At 37.3% G+C, this 26,993-nt stretch overlaps 4 protein-coding genes and 1 pseudogene across 7 annotated transcripts; all 5 read left to right on the top strand.

Annotated features, from left to right (window-relative positions):
• The first annotated feature begins 2,146 nt into the window (after positions 1-2,146).
• Positions 2,147-3,804, top strand: LOC147284606 (geranylgeranyl pyrophosphate synthase, chloroplastic-like). Its single transcript, XM_086244191.1, has one exon. It carries the CDS (start codon positions 2,475-2,477, stop codon positions 3,594-3,596), a length of 1,122 nt encoding a protein of 373 aa, XP_086100317.1. The 5' UTR covers positions 2,147-2,474; the 3' UTR covers positions 3,597-3,804.
• Positions 3,805-4,069: 265 nt separating this feature from the next.
• Positions 4,070-12,561, top strand: LOC147284605 (uncharacterized). Its single transcript, XM_086245710.1, has 6 exons — positions 4,070-4,090; positions 4,249-4,333; positions 7,893-9,752; positions 9,875-10,387; positions 10,524-12,482; positions 12,548-12,561. The coding sequence occupies exons 1-6, from the start codon at positions 4,070-4,072 to the stop codon at positions 12,559-12,561; spliced, it is 4,452 nt and encodes a 1,483-aa protein (XP_086101836.1).
• Positions 12,562-14,792: 2,231 nt separating this feature from the next.
• On the top strand, positions 14,793-16,503 carry LOC147284604 (UPF0496 protein At2g18630 pseudogene; annotated as a pseudogene). Its single transcript, XR_015122443.1, has 2 exons — positions 14,793-15,028; positions 15,225-16,503. The product of XR_015122443.1 is annotated as a UPF0496 protein At2g18630 pseudogene (transcript).
• A 1,174-nt stretch (positions 16,504-17,677) lies between these two features.
• On the top strand, positions 17,678-21,399 carry LOC147284603 (UPF0496 protein At2g18630-like). 3 transcript variants are annotated; one of them, XR_015122425.1, is made up of 2 exons: positions 17,678-19,800; positions 21,072-21,399. XR_015122425.1 is itself a non-coding variant. In XM_086245108.1 (2 exons), the coding sequence occupies exon 1, from the start codon at positions 18,510-18,512 to the stop codon at positions 19,671-19,673; it is 1,164 nt and encodes a 387-aa protein (XP_086101234.1). In that variant the 5' UTR covers positions 17,678-18,509; the 3' UTR covers positions 19,674-19,684; positions 21,072-21,399. The 3 variants fall into 3 exon arrangements, 2 of the variants coding, with proteins under 2 accessions (XP_086101234.1, XP_086101233.1); XM_086245108.1 differs by having other exon boundaries at positions 17,678-19,684; XM_086245107.1 differs by lacking the exon at positions 21,072-21,399 and having other exon boundaries at positions 17,678-18,134; positions 18,329-19,943.
• Positions 21,400-23,386: 1,987 nt separating this feature from the next.
• EMB3111 (Tetratricopeptide repeat (TPR)-like superfamily protein) lies at positions 23,387-26,613 on the top strand. Its single transcript, XM_086244760.1, has 2 exons — positions 23,387-24,265; positions 24,808-26,613. The coding sequence occupies exons 1-2, from the start codon at positions 23,494-23,496 to the stop codon at positions 25,809-25,811; spliced, it is 1,776 nt and encodes a 591-aa protein (XP_086100886.1). The 5' UTR covers positions 23,387-23,493; the 3' UTR covers positions 25,812-26,613.
• The last annotated feature ends 380 nt before the right edge of the window (positions 26,614-26,993 follow it).

Genomic DNA, 26,993 nt, shown 5'->3' with positions numbered 1-26,993 from the left:
TCTCCATCTTCGTTTATTGTTCCAATGGTGCAGATGGCTGGGTTTTTTTATCTTCAGCATTGTCTTCCCGTACAAGTAAAATGACAATATACGAGAGAACTTTGCACTGAGCATAGCTCTAAATTACTCGAGGGTCACTAGAATCCTTGAACCAAGATCCATCCACATTGATTTTTAATCTTGGAAAGCAAGCAAACCACAATAGAATATGGGTTATTTGAAATGTCGTTGGCCACTTGGTCGTTTGCTGACAATGCCAAACATGGACCAGCATACACAGTGTGGAAGGTTAAATTCGATCAAATCGACTTGGATAAAAAGGTCACATCGATTTTCTTTAAAGCATGCGAATGAAGTTCTTTTCAAAAGTGATTCATTCAAGCAGGCATTTGTTTCTTGCTCTTATTTCTTCCCCATTTCCTCATCTGTGCTTTTACGTGCTGAACCAAATTAATTAGCTGAAGAGATGGATTCCTAACCGGATGTTTATAATGCTACTTATCTTTAATTTCTTTTTCATTTTCATCCACATATATGCTATGACGCTATGGTCATATCGCATATATATATATATTTTTTTTTTAACATAAAAATCACACCGTTAACATGTCATGTATCATGTAGGTTGGAAAATAAATGTTGACAAATTGGGTAACATAGCATTGTCCTAACATGTCAAATAGTTTGAGTACGTGCTACTAGATGCTAAGATTTACTTATTTTAAAAAAGGTTGAGATCGTTGTTTTTAATGTTATATACTTATATTTGATTCAAATTGTTACACATGGGAGCTATATCAAAATAAAATCAAGGTTATGGGATTCTGCCTTTTACAAAATCATGGTTTGTCTTAAAAAAACACAAAATGTTTGGAACTATGTTCTTTAACTTCTTTTGCCTCGTGTGAGTCATGTGTCGGACATGCACAAAGATACATGGCAAGTTGGGGATTGTCTCTCACAAGTTTGAAATAAGAGAATATAATTCAAAATTAATTAGTAATAAATGAAAACATTCTGACTTTGTACATAACAAGGCAATGTTTTATATTCTAAATATAAAATGTCTTGACTCTTGACGTATAATGCGATTTGAGCTAAATACATAAATAATTTTTGTTAAAGAAAATAAAAAATACGTATGATTTGTATGATTTGTATTGAGAATCTAATTCAAAATTAATTAATAATAAATGAAAACATTTCTGATTTTGTATATAACAGGTCAATGTTTTATATTCTAGATATAGAATGTCTTAAACATATGACGTGATTTAAGCTAAATACAGTGAACGATTTGTATTAAATAGTATGAAAAACACGTATGATTGTTTAATTTTTCACGTAAATTACTTATTTTGCTATTTAAAAATATACGAACATTTAACTCAAAATTAATTGACGTGAGTATGTGCATAACATTACATGTTATAAAAGGTAAAATTATGCATCCTACAAGTGAGAAACCTCTCAATAGTCGATACTAGTGTGATAGAACAACTTGGAAGGTAGAAGGTTGCCGGCAATATTGTATAGACCAGCTTGGAACAGTTTAATCTAACATTCTTGGGTTGGGTTGAGAGAGCAACAACATAACATAAGATTTGAGACCTTCATGTCAATAAGAGTCAATTTAGTTGGTCATTTCTTCTTGTCCCCCTATCTCTTCAAACTCTTGGCTCTTTGACGCATCCATGTTACAACAAAAACGCGTTTTCCATGATACTATGCTTCAATGCCATTGTATTCAATTACACTAAACAAAGAAAACAATGACAACATTTTGATTTGCCTACACTTTGTTGCAGTCAGAACTGAACCTCTTACTTGACAGCTCCAACTTAGATTTATAAAAACTATATCCCACTAAGAATCATCATCTTGATAACGTGTTGATTAAACAGGACCTGTAAAAACCAATAAACCCATGTGCATGTGATGTGTCCCGGCCCTTGAGGAGCAAACCATTTTTCATTTCTCAAGTCCTACTAGCCAACCAATTTTGTAAAAAAGTACAAAGAAATGAAGAATCTCTTAATCAGATATAATTATAAGCAAAGAAATTGATTTGGATGGTACATGGAGATACACAATAGCACATGGAAAAACAAGGGTGTATAATAAATGGCATGCCAATTGTCATATTGTCACAGAGACTCTGAATTCCATCCAACCCCAAATCCCAAATCCTATCCTTCCTCGTCCTCTCTTGGTTGGTTCATACTCTGTATTGCTCTCACCACTTCCTCACTCACTCTCTCTCTCTCTAGACTGCCACTCTTTCTCTCTCTAATTGGGATGTGGGTTGGGTTGCAATGACTTAATTAGACCGATGATGACTCAAAAACAGTCATAACTCTCTAATTTGTCAGACTGTGGAAACCTGAGATACATTACCATATAAAGACTGTGAATTCAGCCATTGCCAAAATCACCAAACCAACCTCTTTGAGCAAAATTGGAGAAGAACAAAGATGAGCTGTGCGAGTCTGAGCACTTGGGTCCAAACCTGCTCAATGTTGAACCCAGCAGGCAGATCCAGATCCCCACCTTTCAATCTCAACCTCCTCCACCCACTCAAAAACACCATACCCATTTCCTTCGTTTGCCCAAAACGACGTCCACCCATTTCCCCTTTTTCTGTCTCTGCAATTCTCACCAAGCAAGAGACTCTCAAACAAGAAGATGAAGAAGAATCGGCAAAACCCAATTTCAATTTCAAGTCCTACATGGTCCAAAAGGCGGAGTGCGTGAACCAGGCCTTAGACGCTGCCGTTTCGCTCCGAGACCCGCTTAAGATCCACGAGGCCATGCGGTACTCTCTATTAGCAGGAGGCAAGAGGGTCCGACCCGTTTTATGTCTCGCGGCGTGCGAGCTCGTTGGTGGGTCTGAGTCCATGGCCATGCCGGCGGCTTGCGCCGTCGAGATGATCCACACCATGTCGTTGATACACGACGACCTGCCGTGCATGGACAACGACGACCTCCGCCGCGGCAAGCCCGCTAACCACAAAGTCTTCGGCGAAGACGTCGCCGTTTTGGCCGGCGACGCGCTCTTAGCTTTCGCTTTCGAGCACGTCGCCGTGTCCACAGTCGGGGTCCAACCTCCCAGAATTATCCGCGCAATCTGCGAATTGGCCAAGTCAATTGGGTCCGAAGGGATCGTTGCTGGCCAAGTCGTCGATTTGCACTCGGAGGGCGTATCCGATGTGGATCTGGAGCAGCTGGAATTCATACACCTGCACAAAACCGCGGCTCTGCTCGAGTGTTCTGTGGTTCTAGGGGCCATTTTGGGAGGTGCGTCGGATTCAGAAATCGAAAAGCTGAGGACTTTCGCGAGGTACATTGGGTTGTTGTTTCAGGTTGTGGATGACATTCTTGATGTGACCAAGTCTTCACAAGAGTTGGGTAAGACTGCAGGGAAGGACTTGTTGGCTGACAAGGTCACTTATCCGAAGCTAATGGGGATTGAGAAATCCAGAGAATTTGCTGAGAAACTCAACAGGGACGCCCAAGAACAGCTCTCTGGGTTTGACCCAGAGAAGGCTGCCCCATTAATTGCTTTGGCAAATTACATTGCTTACAGGCAAAACTAAAGACTCTTTCTTTGTTGTATTAGAATTGTTTGTTTACTAGAAGTCTAGATTTAGAATCTTTGAAAATTAATTGAAGTAGAGCTTACGGAGTTACTGCATAATGTTGTGTTTGAGAAAAAGGTTGAAAGTACCAGGTGAGATTTGTGTCAAAATTAGCATCATTCTTCAACAGGGTTGGGTCCAATACATATATCTTTTTCTTCTTCAATCTCTATGTGTCATAATCTTTTTTTTTTTTTTTAATATGAAGTGAATGTTTGGCCATCCTCTTCGCACAAGTAATTACAATGGTATGCAGGACAGTGATTAATTTCGTACTTCACCTAAGCTTATTAATTACAATGGTTGCTGAACAATTGTTTGAGAGCTAGGTAGGAATGCAAGATTGTAAAGGCTGTTTGGTCTGACTGAAGGTGAGGTCACTGTATTCTGTGGTATACTAATTTGTGAGAACTTTGAGATTAAAGTCAAATATGCTGAAGAATTTATTGCAGGTAATAGATGAATTGTTTTGTCTTTAGAAGTAAAGGGCACTCAACAGTGTACATGAGAATTCACCTATACAAAGCTGCTAAGAAAGTAGTTGATGTCTTGCTGACAGGGTCACTTATGCAAAGCTGATGTCTGAAAAATTGAGGGGAGTGATGTTCAGGATCAGGATTTGGGTTTTGATTCAGGGAAAGCTGCTTCTTTGATTTCCATGGCTAAATACATTACTGAACAGGCAAAATCTGAAGGTTCCAGATTTTCCTTTTAGGAATTGAATGTCAGTATATGCTTAAAAAAGATGGTTACTTGGGTTACACTTTTTCATAATGGATGAGGGAAAATTCTGTCATACTGCTATGTATAATAAACAACCACTTTTCAATAATTGAATTGAATCTTGATGGGTTCACATTTTTACTTTTATAACCACTGTACTATAGATAAACTCAATGGATGAGTTAAGTTCTACTCCTGCAGTGATTCAGTTGTCCAGTACAAGGTTGCTACTCTGCATTTCTGGGGTCGATTTGTTGTGAATCTTAGGCAGGGTCCATGCCAATGGTGTCCCCATAAAAATCATTATGTTCCATTTATTTTTCGGGTCATTTGTCCAATGAGGACTTAGCTAGGTGCTTAAGATACCAGTTCAAGTTCAACTAGGGCCTGCATTGCATAAACATGAATCTTTGTCACGATTAAGCCATGGGCACATTTTTGGGTGTTTGTCTTCTCACTTCCCCAAACGCTCTACTTCACAGTAATTGCACTACCTGTATTTTGTGAAGTATAAACCATTCCCATCTGTGTAACGACAAACCCATCATCCCTTCCATTTCCGATTTACCCAAAAAACGCAAACCCATCCTTCCCATCCTTCCCATTCACCCAAAAAATGCAAACCCATCTTTTTCGCAATTTCAGAGCATCGAAGTTGTCCCACTAATGAGTACGCTGAACCTCGTGTGTACGTCAGACTCGTTTGTAACTTTGAGCATGATTATTCAATAATTCAATTTTATAAACTGTTTTAATATTTATTTAACTGAATTGTAGTTTATTTATAGTGGTAAAGTACAATGACTTCATATCAATAAGCATATTTTTTAAATATTTTTTTACATACTCAAATAACATAAAATGGATAAATTTAAGGGAGACTTAGAATTCAGTCAATTTTATAAATTTTTTTTAGACTAAGACCAGTAGTGATTTAGAATTTTTAATCAAATCTTTTTATTTTTCTTTTTTTACGACTTTATGTTAAGTTTTTAACTCCGAAATTTTGGGCTCCATCCAAAATTTCGGAGTTAAAACCTAACATGCAGTCTCTACAAAGCCCACTATATACCCTAAGAGGGTAAATACCCTTCAAATTGGGAGAAATATCCTTCAAATCAGGGGATAACTTTATTATGAATTAAAAAGATTTTTTATATATTAAAAAGACTTTATTATGAATTAAAAAAATTTCTTATAAATTAAAGAAATTTATTATAAATTAAAATGATTTTCTTATAAATTTTAAAACACGCCGGTCGCCATCTATAAACTGTTTTTCTAAAAAACTCAAACCTAATTATCTCTAAAATTAATTACGTTAAAAGTTATACCATTAAAATGGTCTCAAGGAGATCTTTAAAAAGTGACCAATTTTGGATATAATTTAAAATTTTAATTTCATGCGCAACTTTTAAATTTAGATATTCTAACAAAATTGTTTATTTAAATAATTTTCTATGTTGCAAGTTTTTTACAAACAAGAAAATATATAGGTAAAGGGAGGTAACAAAAATTGTATTAAATGACTAATTACATAGAATAAATGATACATTTATTTTTAAAAATAAAAAATAAGAGAGACATCAGAGTAAACGTTCAAAAATTTATGATGACAGACAGAGATATAATGAAGCCCACGTTGACAAGAAAGAGGTTGTAGAGATATATAATTTTTCCTATGGTGTGCCAGCTTATTAAATAAATTTCACTTCATAATTCATATTTGTGATATCTAAAATGAAATATTGATTCCCAATTTGAAATTAACTCTACTACTACAAGTCTTTCTTTTGTCCTACAACACACAAACAAAATAACAATAAAGGAAGAAATTTATATTTTTGGTAGTGAATTCATTAAAATTAAATGATTAAATTGTATGCATGTAAGTATGTAACACATAAATACAAAAAAATAATGGTAAAAAAATCTATACTTCAGTATTGAATCCATTAAAATTAAAGAATTAAAATGTTAATTTGTATGACACACAAATACAAACATAATAATAATAAGGAAATCTATACTTCAAAAGTGAATTCATTAATATCGAAATATTTAAATATACATACAAACATAATAAAAGTAAAAAAATCTATACTTTAGTACTGAATCCATTAAAATCAAAAGATTAAAACGTATTTGTATGTCAAACTAAGATAGAATCTTCCCTTACCATTTACCCAAAAAGGACAAACCCATCTTCCCAATTCCTGAGCATCTAAATTGCCACAATGAATGATAAGGAATGCAATTGGTATTATTCATCGTTTTGGAGGATGAACATTCCACAAGAATATACTTCCTTTTATTTATTTTTCTGTCTTTTTTGTCAACATACCATGAAATCATTGTGCGTCTAGAAGTTTTTAGTTGTATATTTCCATATGTATAATTCTATCCCAAGTGTTGAATCCGAATTTAGTTAACAATAGCTGAACTTTCCTTTTTATTTCGTAAGCTTCAACTCCTCGTCGATGGGGTGAATTTCTTGTAATAAAAAACTCTCTGATACTAAAGTAAGAAATGAAATTCTCTAATTGGTAAATAATAATTTTTCACCTATCTCTTATCAAAGATTTCCATGGATTTTATAAAGACTTTCTTCATTAATTTCCAGATTTTGTTTATTATTCTTACTTTTCAAAAATCGTGAAATTAATGAGGGAATTTATGAGATTTTCTCCCATTAATGTCTTGACTGTTGACTTTGGTGATAACGTGAAGAGTTATTTCCCACATTTTCTTCCTCATTAAATCGCTCAATTAATTTTCGTCATTATTACTATAATAAATATAAAGGTCTGTTGATTTTAGGTACCAAATTATAATGTTTTTTTATTTTAACTACTAAAACATTTATTTCATTTTACTTTAGGTACTAAATTTCAGTTTAGGTAACAATTTTAAAAAATATGGTTATATCGAGCTGTGACTGTCTAACAGTCATAACTTTTTTATTGATTTGTTGTTTTTTCAATATTTGCAAGGCTTAAACTTTAATGGTTATATGACTTTATCCTCCAAGCCTAAATCAAAAGTATTAAACTCTTAAAAATTTTAAATTTTTATAAATTTGAAACAGTCACAGTTCAATCACAACTGTGACTGTTCGATAGTTACAACTATATAACAAACTGATTTGTGACCTAATCCAAAATGTCTTACTCTAGGTTATTACCTAAACTAAAAAAAATTAGTGTCATGCTGCTTTATTAAAAAATTATTGATATTTGATATTTAATCCTAATTTTCTATAAATATAAAACATCCTAATCACTCTTAATTATTATTTTAAATATCTAATTAATTATGAATATATTTCTTTCTTTCACTGGATCTCCTTTATTTTCGGAAAATAGAAAATCGCCACGTGACAACGACAATTTTTCGCTCCAACACGAAGTATGAATGAACAGACATATATGAATTCTTACCTTGTAATTAATCATGAAAAAAAAAGAGAGAGTAAAGATTAGTATTGTGAATAATTGTTTGGACTTATTACTAGAGTATTGTATTGTGTAGATCTGAAATCTTTGTACGCGCCTCACGCGCTTCTCTCTTCTCCCTGTTTTCGTCTGTCTTCTCCATTCTCGTCAGTAACAGTGGCTGCCTCCGTACCTTTTGTGTTCTCTGCTCCTCCTTTGGTGCGGCCTGGAGCTCCGAACGGTGGGCCTCCGCCGGGTGGGGGTCCTTGCTGTGGATCTAAGCGGCTTTGCGATGAGGCGGCAAAGCGAGCTCTCGATGATGAAGAGGTTGATAAGGCGATTCCGTTAGCTTCAGATCCGATTTCAAGTTTTAAGGCTAAATTGTTATCTCTTCCTGGTGTGGATCGATTTGCACGGGGTTTAGATGACGATAAATTTGTGATTGAGGAGAGTGATTGTTTTGTCTCTAGATCTGAGAAGGGTCCTTCTATTCGATTCTCGGAGAGGATTAAGGAGAAACTCTATAGGCCATGGCGGTGCTCTCTAATTGTGAAATTAGTAGGGAAATCTCATACCTATAATTTCATCCTTGGTCGTCTTCAGCAGCGGTGGAAGTTGAAGGGCTCGTTTCAACTGATTGATCTGGGTAATGATTTCTACATCGTTCGTTTCTTACTTGAGGAAGATCTGAACTATGTCCTCACTGGTGGTCCTTGGGTCATTGCGGGTCAGTATCTGGCTGTGCAACGGTGGCGGCCGGGTTTTTTTGCGGCCGAAGAGAAGATTCAGAAGCTTATTGTCTGGGTTAGGTTGTCTGGAATTCTTGTTGAGCTATTTAAGTATGAAACTGTGAAGAAAATTGGTGATGTTATTGGTACTACTTTCAAAGTAGATGTTCATACTGCTGCCCAATCTCGAGCCAAGTATGCGCGAGTGTGTGTGGAGATTGATTTGACTAAACCTCTTGTGCCTGCTGTGGAGGTTGAAGGGCGATGGGTGAATGTGGAGTATGAAGGTCTTCCTCCGATCTGTTATCGATGTGGTATAGTGGGTCATACTAGGGATCATTGTATTGGTGAGGGCTTGTCTGAAGATGTCAATCCTATGGAGGCGGATGTGGCCAGGGAGGGCATGAATTTAGATGAAGCTCAGTTGAAGGACGGTGTGAGTCCAGTTTGCTCTGTGGTGCCTGATAAGCCTTCTTTGGGCCCTTGGAATGAAGTCTCTTACAGAAGGAATAAGCCTTGGAAGGGTGATAAGGCTTTTGAGGGCAAAGTTGGGAAGGCTCAGGAGGGAAAAGGTGGGAAGGTCCCAGAGGGTAGAGGAGGGAAGGCTCATGTGGGCAAGGCTGCTATGCCTCAGTCTAATGCTAATAAAAGTGCTTCTGGTGCTCAGGGTTCAAGATTTGGGGTTTTGCAAAATGGGAATGCGAGGGAAGTTGATGTCATGGCTGTGGAAGCTGGTATTAAGGGTTGTGCTATTTCTCAGACTCCTCTTTCGGAGGCTAGTAAGGCTGTGGGTTCTGGAGAAGCTAAAGGCAAGCAGAAAAAGAATCTGAATGGAAGTGGTGGGTCTAGTGTTATCACTAAGGGAAAGGGTAAGGGTTCTTCTGATTTTGGGGATAAGAAGAAGGTGGGAAGACCGAGGAAGGCACTTGGTGATATCTCTAATCGGCTTCCTACTGGTTTCAAAGCGCCTGAGTTAGCTAGTACGAGCATGGCTGGTCCTGTGAGTAGGATTGGGGATGAATTTTCCCCAGTCAATTCGGTCACTGTGCCTAATGTTTCATTGATGGAGGGTTCTGGTAATGATGCTGTGATGCAGGATGAAGGAGGCATTCCTCCTGATCTCCCTGATGTTCAGTGGATGAGGGGTAATCCTCTTTGGAGTGATATGGTGGATGAGATTCCTTCTGTGGATGATGAGGAGCTGGAGAGCTCTGGTGACCAAGATGAAGGTCATGTTATGTCTGCTTCTGTCAGTTTAGCAGAGGGGTTGTGTTTGACTTGATTAGTGTGTGGTGGTCTTTCCTCTTTCTTCTCATGATGAATATTTTAATCTGGAATGTGAGGGGTGCAGGGAGTAAAGGGTTTGCTGGGTTGATTAAGGATTTGACTAGAATCCATGATGTGGATATCTTGGTGATTTCTGAGCCTCGTATTAGCTCTGCGAGAGCTCTTAAGGTGGTTAAGTGTCTTGGGTTTTCCCACCATTTCATTGTTGATGCTGTTGGATTTTCTGGTGGTCTGTGGCTTCTTTGGAATGATACTAAGACTCAGTTACAGGTTATTGGTAATAATGGTCAGTCTATCACTGCTTTAGTGTCTTGTGGGGCTGGTAAGGATTGGTTGTTCTCTGCCATTTATGCTAATCCTTGTGCTGCCCTTAGGGATAACTTGTGGCAGTATTTGGATGGGGTTATTTCTAGCTCTCATTTGCCTTGGATGGGGGCAGGAGATTTTAATGAGCTGCTTTCTGGTGCTGATAAAAGTGGTGGTAGAATTGTGTTGGGTGGTAAAGGTATTGGCAGTTGGGTTGAGAGGAATAGTCTGATTGATATGGGTTATATGGGGGCTGATTTTACTTGGCATGGTAAGCGAGATGGTATCCTTATTTGGGAAAGATTGGACAGGGGCTTCTGCAGTATGGGGTGGAGACATTTGTTCCCTGATGCTTTTGTTAGGCATTTACCTAGGATTAAGTCTGATCATTGTCCTATCCTTATTAGCTTGTTCAGTGATCATCTTCCTAGAATTGAGTTACGTCCCTTTCGGTTTGAAGCTATGTGGCTTGGGCATGAGAAGTTTGGTGATTTTGCTAAGGAGGCTTGGCCAAGTGGTGTTGGTGCTGTTGCTCAGAAAGTATTTTTCTAAGCTTTTTGAGTTTAAACCTGTGGATGGAATTTCTGAGGGCCTTCCTAATTTGTTTCCCCGTCTGGACCCTTCCTTAGTTAATGGGTTGAACTGTGAGGTCACTGAGCTTGATGTCAAGAATAGTCTTTTCTCTATTGGAGGTCTCAAAGCCCCGGGGCCTGATGGTATGCCTGCTAAATTCTTCCAGTTTATGTGGAATCATTGTAAGGATGATTTGCTAAACTTTACCAAGGAGTGCTTCCAGTCTTGTCAGCTCCCTGCTGGTTTGAATGATACTCTGATTGTTTTGGTTCCCAAAGTTAATAGTCCGAGTAATATGGCTCAGCTTAGACCAATTAGCCTTTGTAATACTCTATACAAGCTTGTGTCTAAGATTTTGGTTCAAAGGCTTAGACCTCTTATGGTGGATCTTGTGTCTCCAACTCAGGTCAGTTTTGTTCCAGGTAGGCAGATCACGGATAATGTGGTGGTGGCTCAAGAGCTGTTTCATAAGTTTAGGATTTCTAAAGGGAAAAAGGGCTTTTTAGCTTGGAAAATTGATCTTGCGAAGGCTTATGATAAAATGCAATGGAGCTTTGTTTTGGAGGTTTTATGGGAAGCTGGTATTAGGGGGAGGATTCTTGAGTTAATCACGCAATGCTTGACTACTGTTAACTTTAAGGTCTTGGTTAATGGGGAGATGTCTGGTAGTGTGGTTCCTGGAAGTGGCTTGAGGCAGGGAGATCCCCTCTCTCCTTATCTCTTTGTGTTATGCATGGAGAAGCTTGCCCATTTAATTTCTTCTCAGGTGGATAATCATAAGTGGAAGCCTGTTAAGATTTCTCAGCATGGCCCTGCTGTTTCCCACCTATTTTTTGCGGATGATTTGATTCTTTTTTCTGAAGCCAGTATTGAGCAGGCTAAACTAATGAAAAGTTGCTTAGATGTGTTCTGTCAAGCTTCTGGTCAGGAGGTGAGTTTTGAGAAGTCAAGGGTGTTTTGTTCGCCAAATGTGGACCCTCGTTTGGCTAGTAGAATCTCTGATATTTGTGGCTCTCCGCTCACTGATAATCTTGGTAGGTATCTTGGTGTTCCTCTTGTCCATTCTAGGGTCACTACTGAGACTTACAAAGTGTTGGTGGATAAGGTTCATGGTCGGCTTGCTGCTTGGAAGAGTAGCACTTTATCTATGGCTGGGAGATTGACCCTTTTGCAGTCTGTTGCTTCTGCTCTCCCCATTTATACTATGCATTCGGTTAAGCTGCCTGGTACTATCTGTGATTATTTGGATCGTTTATCCAGAAATTTTTTGTGGGGCCACACGGTTGAGAAGAAGAAAATTCACTTGACTAAGTGGGATGTTGTTTGCTCTCCTAAAATCAGTGGAGGCTTGGGGCTTAAGAAGACTTCCCTGATGAACCAAGCTTTGCTTGCTAAATCTAGTTGGAGATTGTTGCAGCGTGACCAGGGCTTGTGGGCTAAGGCGTTGGAGAAGAAGTATTTGAGATCGGATAGCATTTTGCATGTTAGTGGTAAGTCCTACCCTGTGTGTTCTAGTACTTGGCGTGGTATTTTGTATGGGGCTCAATTACTTGCTAATGGTCTTAAATGGAGGGTTGGTACTGGTTCTAGCACTCGGTTTTGGGATGATAATTGGACTGGGGTGGGTGCCTTAAGGGATTATGTGATTAAGTCCATTCCTCCTTCTATGCTTGAGCTATCTGTTAATAATGTTTGCACTCCTTCTGGTTGGAATATTGGTCTGTTAAAAGAATTTCTTCCTGACTCTATTGTTCAGCTTGTTTGTGGGATTCATGCTGGTGGGGCTGCTTGTGGTGAAGATAGATTTATTTGGGGCCTCACCCCTTCAGGAATTTTTTCTGTTAAAACTGCTTATCAGTCTCTGTTCAGTAGGGAGGAGTGGCCCTCTTGGAAATGGGCTTTTATTTGGAAAATGAAAATTCCCCCTAAAATTAAGACCTTCCTTTGGTTAGTGGCTCATGGTAGGGTGTTAACTAATGAGGCTAGATTGAGGAGGGGTCTTTCTCAGGATGCTAAGTGTCCTAGATGTTTTTCACAATGGGAGTCTTTGGAGCATTTGCTTAAAAGTTGTAGGTCCTCTATGCGTATTTGGGCTGCCATGAATTGGAATGAGGAGTTTTCTATGTCTCTTACTGCTGATTTTCAGGAGTGGTTGTTGCAGAATTTAAAATCTAAAGTTTGCTTGTCTAATGGCTTGCCTTGGCCTTGTCTTTTTGCTATGGCTCTTTGGTTTATTTGGAAGTGGAGGTGTAAATATATTTTTGAACCTGGTTTTCAATTGCCTCTTGAGCCTCAAGCGTTGATTAGGAAATGTACTAATGAGTGGTATATGGCTAATGTTGGTCAGGCTGTGTTGGGTGCTAAGAAGTCTCTTATGGTTTATTGGGTGAGGCCTCCAATTGATTGGTATAAGATTAATACTGATGGTAGTCTGAGAAGGGATGTTGGTAGAATTTGTGCAGGTGGAGTCCTTCGTGATGCTTCTGGTGCGTGGATTATAGGGTTTGCTTATAATTTGGGGAGTGGAGGTGTTCTTGATGCTGAGCTATGGGGTCTATACACTGGCCTCCGTTTAGCTTGGGACTCTGGGATTAGAATGCTTGAGGTGGAGTTGGATTCTGCTGTGTCTGTGTCCCTTTTACAGACTCCTCTTGAGGTTCATTATCCCCTCTTTAGCATTGTTAGCAGTTGTAAGGAATTACTCAGCAGACAATGGACTTGTGTTGTGCGGCATGTGTTTCGTGAACAGAACTGTGTGGCTGATGGGCTTGCTGCTCTTGGTCATGATTTGGATCTTGGATGTCATCTTTTTGTGACCCCCCCTCCCTCCATTGCTAGTCTGGTGTTGGCTGATGGTCTGGGTCTTGGGAGACCCCGGTTAGTTAAAGGCTAGTTTGTTGTGTTGTTTGGGCTTTGGCCTGCCCTTTTACCAAAAAAAAAAAAAAGAGTATTGTATTGTGTTCTTGATGAAGAATGGAATTGGATATGTGGCGGAGAGTCCAAAAAATTGAGGTGGGCTGGAGTACTGGGCCTAAGCAGGTGGAGGATTGGAAAGCTGGGCCTTGGAAGTAGGGGTTCAAGCGTCTAAGGTGGGTTATATTAGTTTCTTTATGTGACATCGATTCTTGTATTTAAGGTGTATGAGAATTCACTTTAATTATATAGTGAAAATTATAGCTTTAGGTAAAAGATTTTGTGAATCTCTAGGCTTAATGTAGATTGTCTGTCTTTGATCAGCTAAATGAATTAATCTAGTGTGTGAAAATATAGCTTTAGCTTGGAGCCAGATAGCAAGAGAGGTAAAATCTTTTGTGAATCTCCTAGGTTTGGCGTGGATTGCCTGTTTTTGACTAACCAAAAAGATTAGTCTGGTGTATGAAAACTAGCCTAAAACACCCTCGGTTACCAAAATTAAAAAAATATAGTTTAGCATAGTAAATGCTAAATATAGTTTTAGCATAGTAAATGCTAAATATAGCTATTAACTAATTTATGTATTATTACATGAGTAGATATTGTATATCCTAAAACAATAAACTCGTTAACCCGGTACAAGCGTTTATTATACTAGACACATATTGTAATACGTAAATTAATTACATTATGCAAAATTTTGAAATAATATAAAAAATATACCTTTTATATAAATTAATATGTTAGAGGGTAAAGTTAGATTAAAAGTTACTTTCAGAGGCCAAACTAGTAAATAAGCCTAATTTTTATTATGAAAATGACAAAGCGATATTCCACTGGACCCATATTGAGTGACAAGTCAGGTAAAATATATAGCATTGATTAGAATTTGAGAGAATAAATTAATCTTTGAAACTTTAAATATGTATTGAGTCATTGAGAGAAGTCTTATTTGGAAGAGGTTTTAACTTTTAAGTTCAAATCATATAAACATTAATGATTGATTAATAAATAAAAACTTTAATACGTAGTGTAGTTGAAACCTCCACTGAACGGTGACATTGTGCCTAGCCCTCACCACTTTTCCATTTTCTTTTCCCTTTCCTCTGCATCCCTTTCCCTTTCCATCCACTTAATCAATCTCTCAAATCGCCTTCAACCCTTCATTTCCAACGAAACCTCTTCTCTTATTACCATTTTTCCAGTTTTAAAAGTAATTCTTTAATTCATTGGTGACTTTGTAAGTGGTCGTGCGAGTTAAACCTTTTGCGTTATTTAGGATCATTAATTGACTTGTGAGTTTTGCAAGACTTGGTCTTTGGCTCGTTCTGTTGGTTTAATCTCTGTCTGAATTTTGGTACTATTGCTCTTTGTGGAGAAGTGGGAGGAACATCCATCTTATCTTTGTATTTAAGCTCGATTTCAGGTACCAAGATCTTATCACATTGCACATTTGATTTCCATTACTTTCATCTGGGTTTTATTTTACCAAGTGAATAATAGCTTTTAAGGTACGTGGTTGGGATCTAAGCAAAGTCTAAGTATTTGGGTCATTAATTTTCTTGTTCTTCATCCTACTCATGGACTACATTTGACTCATAGTTTGTTATCTCTTTTAATAGCCAGTCATAGTTTGTTTTCTGGGAGTTTCTGTTATCTGAATCCACATGATGGAAGAGGAATCCAGTAAAAGCAAGTGTGTTGATACCCCAAAACCACCACCACCCCCACTTGAAATCAATACCATGAGCTCGTACGTGGCAGCCTGCAAAGATGACCCAGGCTTACAATCATTTGATGTCGCTCTCCAAGAGCGCACTAGCCGTGTCATCAACTCGCTTGCCACTCGAATCGAAGCTCGGTCCCTATCTCTTGACACAATCAAAGTGATTGCTGATTGTTTGCTTGAAATGAACCAGGAAGTGGTCAACCTCATTCTCGAATGCAAGAATGAAATATGGAAAAATCAAGACATAATCCCTCTTGTGGAGGAATACTTCAACAACACTACTAAAACATTGGAATTTTGTACAGACCTTGAGAAATGTCTTAAGCGTGTGCTCAAAAGCCAGGTGATAATTAAAGCTGCGGTTAACGAGTTTGAGGAAGAAGTAGAAGCTGGGGTCGAAGGGAAGGGGTGTGTGAAGACATTACAAGCATTGAGGTCATTTAAGAATGCTGAGGACCCTTTCAAGGGGGAGTTCTCCAGACTCTTTGAGTCCGTTTATAAACATCAGGCTGATACGTTTGAGAAATTGAAACTCCAAAAGAGAGAGCTTGATAACAAGTTGAAGTCAGTGAAAGCTTGGAGGAGACTGTCAAATGTTATTTTTGTTGTCACTTTTGTCTCTGTACTGATTTTTTCTGCGGTGGCAGCTGCACTTTCTGCACCACCGCTTGTAACAGCCTTGGCAGGAGCATTGGCTGTTCCAATAGGTTCAGTTGGAAAATGGTGTGATTCGTTTTGGAACCGCTACGAGAAGGCATGGAAAGGGCAGAGGGAGATCATCTGCTCAATGCAGGTTGGAACTTATATTACAGTGAAGGACATGGACAACATCCGAGTGCTTGTTGGGAAATTGGAAATTGAGATTGAGTCGCTTTCGCAGAATGCTGGTTTTGCTGTTAGACAAGAGGAGGCTGTGAAGCTAGTGATAGATGAGATCAAGAAAAAGCTGGAAATGTTTATGGAAACCATTGAAAATTTAAGCCGGCATGCTGATGAGTGTGGCCTGAATATAAGGACGGCAAGGACAATGATTTCGCGGAGAATAATTGGGTATGCCAACGAATGAATTGATAAGCAAGTAAAAAGCCGATCATGATTCTTTTTTCCCAAGTCAACCTGTTTTCTCTTCCTTGTAATTAAGTTATAGAATTGGTTTCCTTATGTAATATTGATTCTAGCTTGTATTGTATCTATCTATCTATCTATCTATCTATATATATATATATAGAGGTGGAGTTCATTGTTAAGCAAGCTTATTCTTGATCTGCTTAAAATTTCAGAGTAAGCTTTAATCAAAAGGATTTCTTACTTGTTTTGGCTTTGACTCTTTCATGATGTACTAGAATTGCATGCATGGAGAAATGCTCAGGATCAGGATTTGGGATTTGATCCAGGGAAAGCTGCTGCTTTGATTTCTGTGGATAATTACATTACTTTAAGGCAAATCTGATGTCCCAGATCTTCTTTTATAGGAGCTCTATGTCTCTATATGCTTAGCAAACATGATTACTTGCTGTACTTTTAATAAGTGTCAAGATTAGAGGTATGTTATTGTAAGTAATTCGAATTAGACAGTCTTCAGTTACGGCCCTGAATTAGATTATTTTTTAATTTAATAATAATGCAGTCATCTTTTTGTAGGATAGTTTGACGGCTTGATCATGTCATTTTGAATTCTTTTGTAGTTTTGGTGTAAATTTTTTTTTTCAATCAATAATTACCGCCTATGAAATTTGGAGTAAGGAATTCCTTCCACAAAAAAAGACTAAATGCCATTTACTAGATCAAATAGTCATAAAAAATCTTATTAGTGTAAATTATTTTGTAATTCCAAATATATAATTCATTCATTTTTTATACCACCAAACTATAAAATATGGCACACTACACATATTATGTGTACTGTAAAATATAATTTTTAATTTATTCATTTTTAGATTTATTTTGAATTTTATTTATTTATTGACTGACATGTTATAATGTGATGTCTGTACTATTAGTAGAAAAAAGAAACGGAAATGCTCCATGTAAATTATCTATTAGTACTAAAGATGTCAAACCAATTTTTCTTCCATTGGAGTCATATTGGAAGAGCGGTCAGATGTTAGGTGGAACGAGATTGATTAGAATATCAAAAGATAATTTGACCTTTGAAATTTAGAGTACTAGAATTTTCAAAATAAGTAACTAATGGAATAGGTTGTGAGCTAGGTACTTGTTTGACAAGCCAGAGAAAAACAAGTCTACAGACTCTACACAAATATTGTTTATCGGGTTTTGCTTTTTAGTTTCAGATATTGTTTTGTCTATAGTCTCTGAGACTCTGACATAACATAATCTAAACATTAATACGAAATTACGAAGCGTAGTTGAAACTAACACTGTGTGTCAATGTGTGTGTGGACGGTAGGGAAGGTACTCTTCGTGATTGACGAAATTGTGCCTTAACCCCTCACCACTTTCCCATTTCCTCTCACTTTCCTCAGCCTCCCTTTCCCTTTCCATCTGCGTAATTGATCTCTCAAATCGCCTTAGACCAACCCTTCATGTCTCTTCTCTTATCACCGTTTTTGTAGTTTTCCAAAGCATTATTTTTGTAATTTATTGGTGATTTTTGAAAGTGGTCGTCTTTATCATATCTTTTGCATCATTCAAGCTCATTGACTTGTGGGTTTTGCAAGACTTGGTCTCTGGCTGGTTTTGTTGGGTTCTACTTGGATTTTGGTGTTCCTGCTGTTTGTGGAGGATTGAAGAGAAGTTGGAGGACAGTACATCTTATCTTTGTATTTAAGCTCAATTTCAGGTACCGGTTATAGTTAGCAAAATAATCAAATTTCACATTTGATTTGCATTGCTTTTATCTGGGTTTTTTTTTTTGTTTACTCTTTGAAAATTAGCTTTTGGGTGCTTAAGATCTAAGCAACGTCTAAGTATTTGGGTCAATTCCTGTTCTTCAACCTATTCATTGACTAGATTTAACTCAAATTTTGTAATCAGAGTATTTCTCTGCATGGAGAGCACACTTTAGTTAGCTGGATTTTCAAGGCTTTCCTAGATTTAAGATCTTTTGAGCTCTTTCCAAGATTGAATTGGAGACAAGAAAGAGGAAAAGGAATTATCTTTTTTTTAATAGCCAATCAGAGGTTGTTTTCTGGGAGTTTCTCATTATCTGACCCAAATGATGGGAGGGAAATCCAGTAAAAACAAGGGTGTTGATGCCCCATCACCACCACCGCCCCCACCTCCACAACAACCCTTTGAAAGCAATACCAATTCCCAGGACACAGCCGATTTGAGCTCGTACGAGGCAGCCTGCAAACTCGACCCGCGCTTACAATCATTTGATGTCACTCTCCAACAACGCACTAGCCGTGTCTTCAACTCGCTTGCCACTGGAATCGAAGTTCGGTCCCTATCTCTTGACTCACTCAAAGAGGTTACTGATTGTTTGCTTGACATGAACCAGGAAGTGGTCAAAGTCATTCTAGAATGCAAGAAGGATATATGGAATAATCAAGATATGTTCTCTCTTGTGGAGGAATACTTTGAGAACAGTCTCCAAACATTGGACTTTTGTACTGCTCTTGAGAAATGTCTTAAGCGTGCACTCAATAGCCAGCTGATAATTCGAGCTGCGGTTAACCAGTTTGAGGAGGAAGTAGAAGCTGGGGCTGAAGGGAAGGGATGTGTGAAGACGTTACAAGATTTGAGGGCATTTAAGGAAGCTGGGGACCCTTTCACGGAGGAGTTCTTTGTACTATTTCAATCGGTTTATAACCAACAGGCATCAATGTTCGAGAAATTGCAACTCCGAAAGAGAAAGCTTGATAAGAAGTTGAAGTCAGTGAAAGGTTGGAGGAGACTGTCAAATGTTCTTTTTGTTGCCACTTTTGTCTCTGTATTGGTTTTTTCTGTGGTGGCAGCTGCCATTGCTGCACCACCACTTGTAACAGCCTTGGCAGGAGCATTGGCTGTTCCAATAGGTTCAGTTGGAAAATGGTGTAATTTGCTTTGGAACCGCTACGAGAGGGCACTGAAAGGGCAGAGGGAGATAATCAGCTCAATGCAGGTTGGCACTTATGTTACAATGAAGGACTTGGACAACATCCGGGTGCTTGTTGACAAATTGGAAATTCAGATTGAGTCGCTGTTGCAGAATGCTGGTTTTGCTCTTAGAGAAGAGGAAGCTGTGAAGCTAGTGATGGATGAGATCAAGAAAAAGCTGGAAATGTTAATGGAAACCATTGAAAATTTAAGTCAGCATGCTGATAAGTGTAGCCGGAATATAAGGAAGGCAAGGACAGTGATCTTGCAGAGAATAATTAGGCATCCCAACAGATGAATAGCCTTTTGGTATGTTTTTTCTGAACTGTCTTTGGTGGTCTATTAGTGAAATGTAAGAACCCAGCCAAAGCTAACTCTTCTCCTTGGGTCAATGACTTTGATTTGGCCTTTCTTAAAGGAAAAAGGTAGAGTTCATATTGTTAAGCAGGCTTATACTTGATGTGTTTAAATTGTCATAATAAGCTTTAATCAAAAGGATTTCTTATTTATTTAGCCTTGACTGTTTCATCTGGTTTATATATTGCAAGATGTACTTGAATTTGATAAATTTTAAGGTTCTTTGCTGCTTAATGCTGTTATAGAAAACATGATTGGTTGGTAATGAAGTTAACTGTTGCACATTAGTTTTGAGTTGGCCATACATTAGAATAGAGGGTGTGCTGAAAGGTTGAATTACTTTAATATGTAAGTTACCAGATTATCTTGAAAAGGTTTTCTATACATGATTTAGGGATAATGATTGTGTGTATTTCTGCAAAATAAAGAGGTTCCAACTGGCACTTAGTCAGGAAGGTGCCTTGGTCCAATGATGATCTAGAGTCATTGCAAGGAGGATGCAGTAGATTAGATTTTAGGGATAAGTACACCTTTTACCTAAATGATACAATTTGATCCTTGTGGTTCTAATTTGAACAATGTTAACCTTGTAGTTTTGAAATTGTTGCAATGTGGTCTTTCCAACCATATCCGTATAATTCAATTGATGGAAAAGTGGACATGTGCCCAACACATGACCCAAGGCTGAAAACTTATGTATAAAACAATGGTTTTTTTGAAAGGAGAGTAGTGGGAAACAAAGGGCACTTCAAACTTTTTTGTCTTTTTCCATTTTTTTGGCTAAGGACCAAAATTGAAGGGCACTTTTGTTTCCAGTGTCATGGTTGCAGGTGGCTTTTGAATCCTATGACTGTGATGGATGCACAGCATGCACTGGACCTTTTGTTGCTGATGTTGTTCTCTTTCTTTTGATGAATTGATGGTGGAATACTGTTTTGTATTTGATTAGTTGCTAAAAGATCTCTTGTAAGACTAAGTTGTACCCCCTCTCACAAAAGTGGTGGGTTCACTGTTATATAGTTGATCCCATCACACTCTTGTGAGAGGGAGTCGCGGTGTGTCCAATGCATACAAAAATTTCTTCTCGTTTGAATTCCCCTTTCAGCAAGCATTAGATTTTTCGAGTTCTCTTTCTAGGATGTAACGTGTTCATATTTACACAGTTAAAACCTCCTTTTCATTCTCTGTATCTGATATAGAACTATTTGGACTTTGGAGTCCTCTTTCTTTAACACTGTGTTTAAGAACATCTGTATTCAAATTGAGCTCTCTACATATTTTGATATGCAATATGAGATGGGTTTACGAATAGTTCTTTTCTTGCTTCTCTATCATATAGGTAGAGTTAGCGATTGTTCATCTTCAGTCTGATGTATGTCCGACAGTCTGTATGGCTTCAATGACTGAAGAGCAGATATATTTATGAAGATGAAGAATATGAAGGGACTCGGTGTCTGGGAAGATGCGGAGTACTGAAGTTGCTCTTGGTTCTTTGTCAAGATGCTGAGAACGGCATGCATTGTTTATAGGAAAGATTGTTTCATAATTTTGTTTCAGTTGTTTTTATTTAGTTCATGTATGAAATTTTTGTGGACACATTATTGTCACATGGTTTATTGATTCAAGAACTTGAAAACATGAATGGATTCCTTTTAGTTGCTGTTTTACTAACATCTTTTGAGATGATAGTTTTGAAGAGTATCTTGAGATAATGTTGATTTTTTGGGAGTGCTGAAAAAGATGTGGGGTTGGGAGGCATGCATTATAGTGCAAATAGTCTATGGCAGTAATATACTGAAAATAAGGAGCACTTTGCTTAACAAAAAGTAAAGAAAGAAAATAATCAGCCTTCCAGACTGTTTGATTCTACAAGACCTTGGACTTCTGCTAAGTTGAATACAAATGCAATTTGCCCAAGACCCAAGTCACAATTTCAGCATGTTGTATGAATGTGTATCAGGTTGATGAACGACATGACGTTTTGTTTGGTATTGTGAGGTTTTGCCTAATTACACTTGACTGTCTTCAAAATAGTAAAGACATTGATCTGTCATGACCTAAATTGTAGTTAAAGTTCCTCTGTATGGGTGGGTCAGTGGTAAATGATGAGTATAAGATTGAGTTGTAAACTTTGAGGTTTTAGCTTCGAACTTTCACGAACCTAATGCATCCAAGTTCTAAAGCACCCAAGTTTATATAATACATGTATCTTGCAGATGATTACTAATGTCGGAGTTTATTTTAAGATTTTGTACTGTTACAGAAGTGCGGTGTGATTTTTTTTTTTTTTGTTATCTAAAAAATTATATGAGTTAAGGCTGAACACAACATGATTAATAAAGGAATAAAGTTAATATTTAGTCCTTTAACATGATTAATTAAACGAATGAAATTGAAATGAACTATTAATTAATTAATACTAAATAACATGAATGCTAACTAGGGTGTGTTTCGGACAGATTGGATCGGAAATAAAGTGTTCCAATTCCAATCCAAAAAATTTCGGAATGAAATTTCGATTTCAAAAAATCAGAATTTCAACATCTCATTCCAATTCGGAATTTTCAAATTTTCGAATTTTTTCGGAATATCACATTTTCAAAAATTTCGGATAAAAATTTAAAATTTTCAGATAAAAAATCAGAATTTTCACGTTACCTTTTGTTATTAGTAAATTAAAAAAAGTAGTAATTACACGTACAAAAAATGTGGGTGTTTTTGTTAGCTTTTATGTTATTATAATACACATATATTTATAATGTACATATGTTTATATTAATAGTATTAGTTATTTTTTTTAATATATATGTATGTGTACGTTTGAAACAAATAACAAATTAATGAAACATATAGTAAAAAAGTAAATAAATGATATAATATTAATATAAATACGGAATAAATTAACATAATTTCGGAAATATCGAATTGGAATGCTGTTGGAAAATTTCAGATTGGAATTCGGATTAGATCGGAATTTACAGATATATTTCAATTTTTTTTTAAATTTTTCAGAATTCTGCATTTTCGAATTTTGAATTTGATTCGGACGTTCCAAAATTGAAAATTTTTTGATTGAAATCGGTTGGATTCGTATTTTCCATTCCAAATCACACCCCTAATGCTAACACAAATTGTCATTATTAATTTCAACCAAAAGTGTACTTAACAAGTCCATCAAATGCTTAAGTAGAAATATGACATCCAGCTAATTAAAAAAAGTAAGTTTCAGTCCAATTTGTTCGTGTACGCACGCGCAGAGACAAAAAAATACATTATTGAGCACTCATTAAGATATTGAGGGCTCAGAAGGCCGAGCGCTCGGTAGCCTTCTGAGTGATCAATGGATGCATCTACATCATGCTTTTTTTCGATTGCAAATATATTTTTTTAAATTACAGATACATATTTTTAAATTGCAGATAACATGTTTTAAATTGTAAATATAAGTGAAGTTTAGGTTATAGATGCAACTTTTAGATGCAAATGAAGTTGGCCCAGATCCATCTGCTAAGCACTCGGCAATTCCCAACAAGTGTTCGAAGGACAATTTGGGCTGAATTTTGGCATAATTTCCTTTTTTATTTTGGGTTTCTTATTAAAACACCCTACAATCTTCACATAATCATCCACAACAAGTCGGCATGCCCGCTCAAACCAGTTACAACTCAGTCACTCATTTGACTGGGGCGCTTCTCATCTGACTGTCAACAATACAAAAGTGCGCGAGTACTGAACGCAGTGGTTGTTAATGAATAGCTTCTATGCGGAGTTTCTATAACTTCCATGGATTTCTCAAACACCTCGCAGCACTCACGTCCATACATGACTATCAATATCAGAAGACCTCCATTAAATCCATCCATTTGCTCAACCAAATCAGACAAAACAGACCCAGAAATCCAATTCCCCGAAAAAGCACCAAGAAGCCTCTCAAATCCAGTCGAAAGCAAAAAGAAGAAGTAGTAGACCCAAAGGTTTACATGAGAGAAACCATTGGAAACATATACAAGATTCTCAAATACTCGACATGGAATTCTGCTCAGGAGCAGCTACTGAGGCTTTGCATAAGATGGGACTCGTACACTGTCAGCCAGGTGCTCAAAACCCACCCCCCAATGGAAAAGGCCTGGCTTTTTTTCAACTGGGTTGCTGGGTTTAAAGCGTTCAAGCACGATCACTTTACCTACACAACAATGCTGGACATTTTTGGAGAGGCTGGGAGGGTTGAGTCCATGAACCATGTTTTCCAGCAAATGCAAGAAAAGGGCATAAAGATTGATGCTGTTACTTACACTTCGCTGATGCATTGGCTTTCTTGTGCTGGGGATGTTGATGGGGCTGTCAAGGTTTGGGAAGAGATGAGAGCTAAGGGCTGTGAACCCACTGTTGTTTCTTACACTGCTTATATGAAGCTCCTGTTTGATAATGGCAGAGTGAAGGAGGGTACTGAGGTTTACAAGGAAATGCTTCAATCTGGGTGTGCTCCAAATTGTCATACTTACACTGTCTTAATGGAATATCTGATTGGGTCTGGTGAGTGCAACTCTACTTTGTATACTTAGTGCCATCTATTTGTTTGTTAGAATGTCTAAATGGCTATTGTTTGATCGTGGGCATGCTTTATATGCTAGGTAAAGTAAATATACACTGAAAGTTACCATTCTGTGCATATGGTAATACTGGTTTTTCTTCACACTGTGTTGTTTATCAATGGAACAGGATATTTTTTGTTATTGGTCGTGTTCCTTCAATAATTTATGCTCATAATTTGAAGTTACCATTTTGTTATTTGAGCCTCAATATTCCTTGTGATTGTTTTTATTTGAAGTGTGCAGATGATATGTTAGTATGTTACCAACGTGTAAATATATTTCTTTGCTTAATCGTATTAAGAAAAGATATCATCTTTGAATAAATTCACATATTAATCATAGTACTTGAAAGTTAAAATGGACTCCTCTTATGCATGTGCGCTTTTGGTGGGATTTTTTGGCAAATGGACTCATCTTTACTATGTTCCTCTCCTGCCTCTCCTAAGATTCAGATAAAATTAATCAATTTGTGGCGGGTTTCAGGTAAATGCAAAGAGGCATTTGAGATTTTTGGCAAAATGCAAGAAGCTGGAGTACAACCTGATAAAGCGGCTTGCAATATTTTGGTTGAGAAATTGTGCAAAGCAGGGGAGACATGGACAATGAACCAAGTCCTTGGGTTTATGAAAGAAAATCGCCTCGTCCTTCGTTACCCCGTATTTCTAGAAGCACTCAGATCTTTGAAAATTGCTGGAGAGAGTGCTTCCCTCCTCGGGCAAGCTCATCCTCATTTTTCCATTGAATCTGTCAATAAGGAGTCAGGTGAGTTTGGAGCAATGGATGCTGATGCTCCTTTAACAATGGATGAAGGGCTTGTATTGATTCTTTTAAAAAAGGAAAATCTTGTTGCCATAGACCACTTACTTGCTGGAAATGTAGATAAGAAAATAAAATTGGATTCCGCAATCATCTCAACCATCATTGAGGTAAATTGTGGTCATTGCAGACCTGATGGTGCTTTATTGGCTTATGAATATGCTGTAAAAATGGGAGTGATCGTTGAGAGAAATGCATATCTTGCTTTGATAGGAGCTATGATCAGATCAAGTTCATTTCCGAAGGTAGTGGAGATTGTTGAGGAGATGATTAAGGCTGGATATTCTCTCGGAATATACCTGAGTTCACTTCTAATATATAGGCTTGGGAAAGCTAGAAGGCCTACTTGTGCTGCAAAAATCTTTAATATATTGCCTGATGATCACAAGTGCACTGCAACTTACACTGCTTTTATGGGAGTTTACTTTTCTGCTGGGAGTGCAGATAAAGCACTTAAAATTTTCAAGGAAATGCGAAGGGAAGGGTTTCTTCCTTCCTTGGGCACATACAATTTGCTCTTAGCTGGTCTCCAAAAATATGGTAGAGTTTGTGAAGCTGAAATGTATAGGAAGGAAAAGAAGAGTCTGCAGACTGATGGTCAGTCTCAGGATACTGTCCCCATTGATCAAAAGATCTGTGACTTTCTATTCGCTGGGGATGTGGTCTCTTGATGTGATTTGGCACCATGAGATTCTCCATATTGATCGCGTGCTACAAAATGTGGTGCTTTTCTCTTAAGAGAATATGTTGTTGAGGGAAGGATTTCTCCTGTTAACATGATGAATTTGTATATGATAGTGTCAAGATGTTGTCAATCCGAAGATCCGGACTCAAGAAGAGACCATGCCACAGGGGTTTCTTATATCAAAATGCTTAGATAAGAAATCTATGCAGTGGATGCATAGGAACTCTTAGAAGGGACAGATTGATAATTCATTTTTTTGTAACCAAGTTCAACACAGTGGCGTGGAAGTTCTGCAGATTAGCTCAGTTGGCCTAGCTGAAGGTTATGCTGTTGGTGTTGTTGTCAAGCTTGTCAGACAGATTCATCATTATTTGGACCGTGAGGTGCTTCACACAGCCAGAGTTCATTACTTTGTTGACATTAAGAACCAATGTATAGCTTGTTATTTTGCTTTATCTACGTACAAAAATTGATGAGGTACTTTTCCTAACTTTAACAAGACCAAGTGGAGGGGTATTTGGTTTCTCATGCATTTTCATTATCTCTGGCTGTCTCTGCAATATGGTTTTTCTCTTGCGCTATTCTGTTGTACAAAGGAAAAACTCCTCCTAATAAGCTGATTATTAGGCATTATTCTAAACTAAGTTTGTTAGCTTAAATTAAGGTCTAGTTGTTTAATTAGCTTAATTCAAGGCTTATTGTCTGATTAGCTTAATTCAAGGCTAATCTTCGGGGCAGGTATGTCTTGGTGTCATTATTATAAACACCCATGTATTCTTCTATTAATTAGTAATGCTATATACAGAGTCTCTCCCTTTCTTTCTCTTAATTTCAACACCCAACATATTTTTCATGCTCCAAAGGCTTTCTAGATGATCTATATTATGTTTAGTGGTTTTTACAGACAGTATAAAAGCTGCACTTAATAATATAATGTACACAAATCTGACAAAATTGGAACATCAATCTAGCTGTAAACAAGCTTGAATTGCAACCGGAGTCCATTATTGGCATGCTACACTCTTCATTCATTCATCTAAAACAAGAATGATGAAAGATATGACTGTGTTATGTTTTTAGACTATAAATCATAACTGCACATTAAAGTATAATTCCACCTAATCAAAGGTCTTGATTTATAATTTAATAACATAACATATTAAGTTAA

Source organism: Dryas octopetala, chromosome 5, assembly GCF_963921425.1.
Source record: "Dryas octopetala chromosome 5, drDryOcto1.1, whole genome shotgun sequence".
Taxonomy (NCBI): domain Eukaryota; kingdom Viridiplantae; phylum Streptophyta; class Magnoliopsida; order Rosales; family Rosaceae; genus Dryas; species Dryas octopetala.
The sequence above is the reverse complement of the archived record's forward strand: the minus strand, read 5'-3'. Positions and strand labels throughout refer to the sequence as shown.

What these genes read in the sequence shown, in the direction of transcription:
- LOC147284606 (XM_086244191.1), top strand. Translation starts at nt 2,475, where the DNA reads ATGAGCTGTGCGAGTCTGAGCACTTGGGTCCAAACCTGCTCAATGTTG.
- LOC147284605 (XM_086245710.1), top strand. Translation starts at nt 4,070, where the DNA reads ATGCTGAAGAATTTATTGCAG. An exon ending in TGAACAGGCAAAATCTGAAG is followed by an intron (nt 4,334 to 7,892) that starts GTTCCAGATTTT and finishes TGTATTGTGTAG; the next exon opens with ATCTGAAATCTTTGTACGCG. An exon ending in CTCTGGTGACCAAGATGAAG is followed by an intron (nt 9,753 to 9,874) that starts GTCATGTTATGT and finishes TGAGGGGTGCAG; the next exon opens with GGAGTAAAGGGTTTGCTGGG.
- LOC147284603 (XM_086245108.1), top strand. Translation starts at nt 18,510, where the DNA reads ATGATGGGAGGGAAATCCAGTAAAAACAAGGGTGTTGATGCCCCATCA.
- EMB3111 (XM_086244760.1), top strand. Translation starts at nt 23,494, where the DNA reads ATGCGGAGTTTCTATAACTTCCATGGATTTCTCAAACACCTCGCAGCA. An exon ending in GGAATATCTGATTGGGTCTG is followed by an intron (nt 24,266 to 24,807) that starts GTGAGTGCAACT and finishes GGCGGGTTTCAG; the next exon opens with GTAAATGCAAAGAGGCATTT.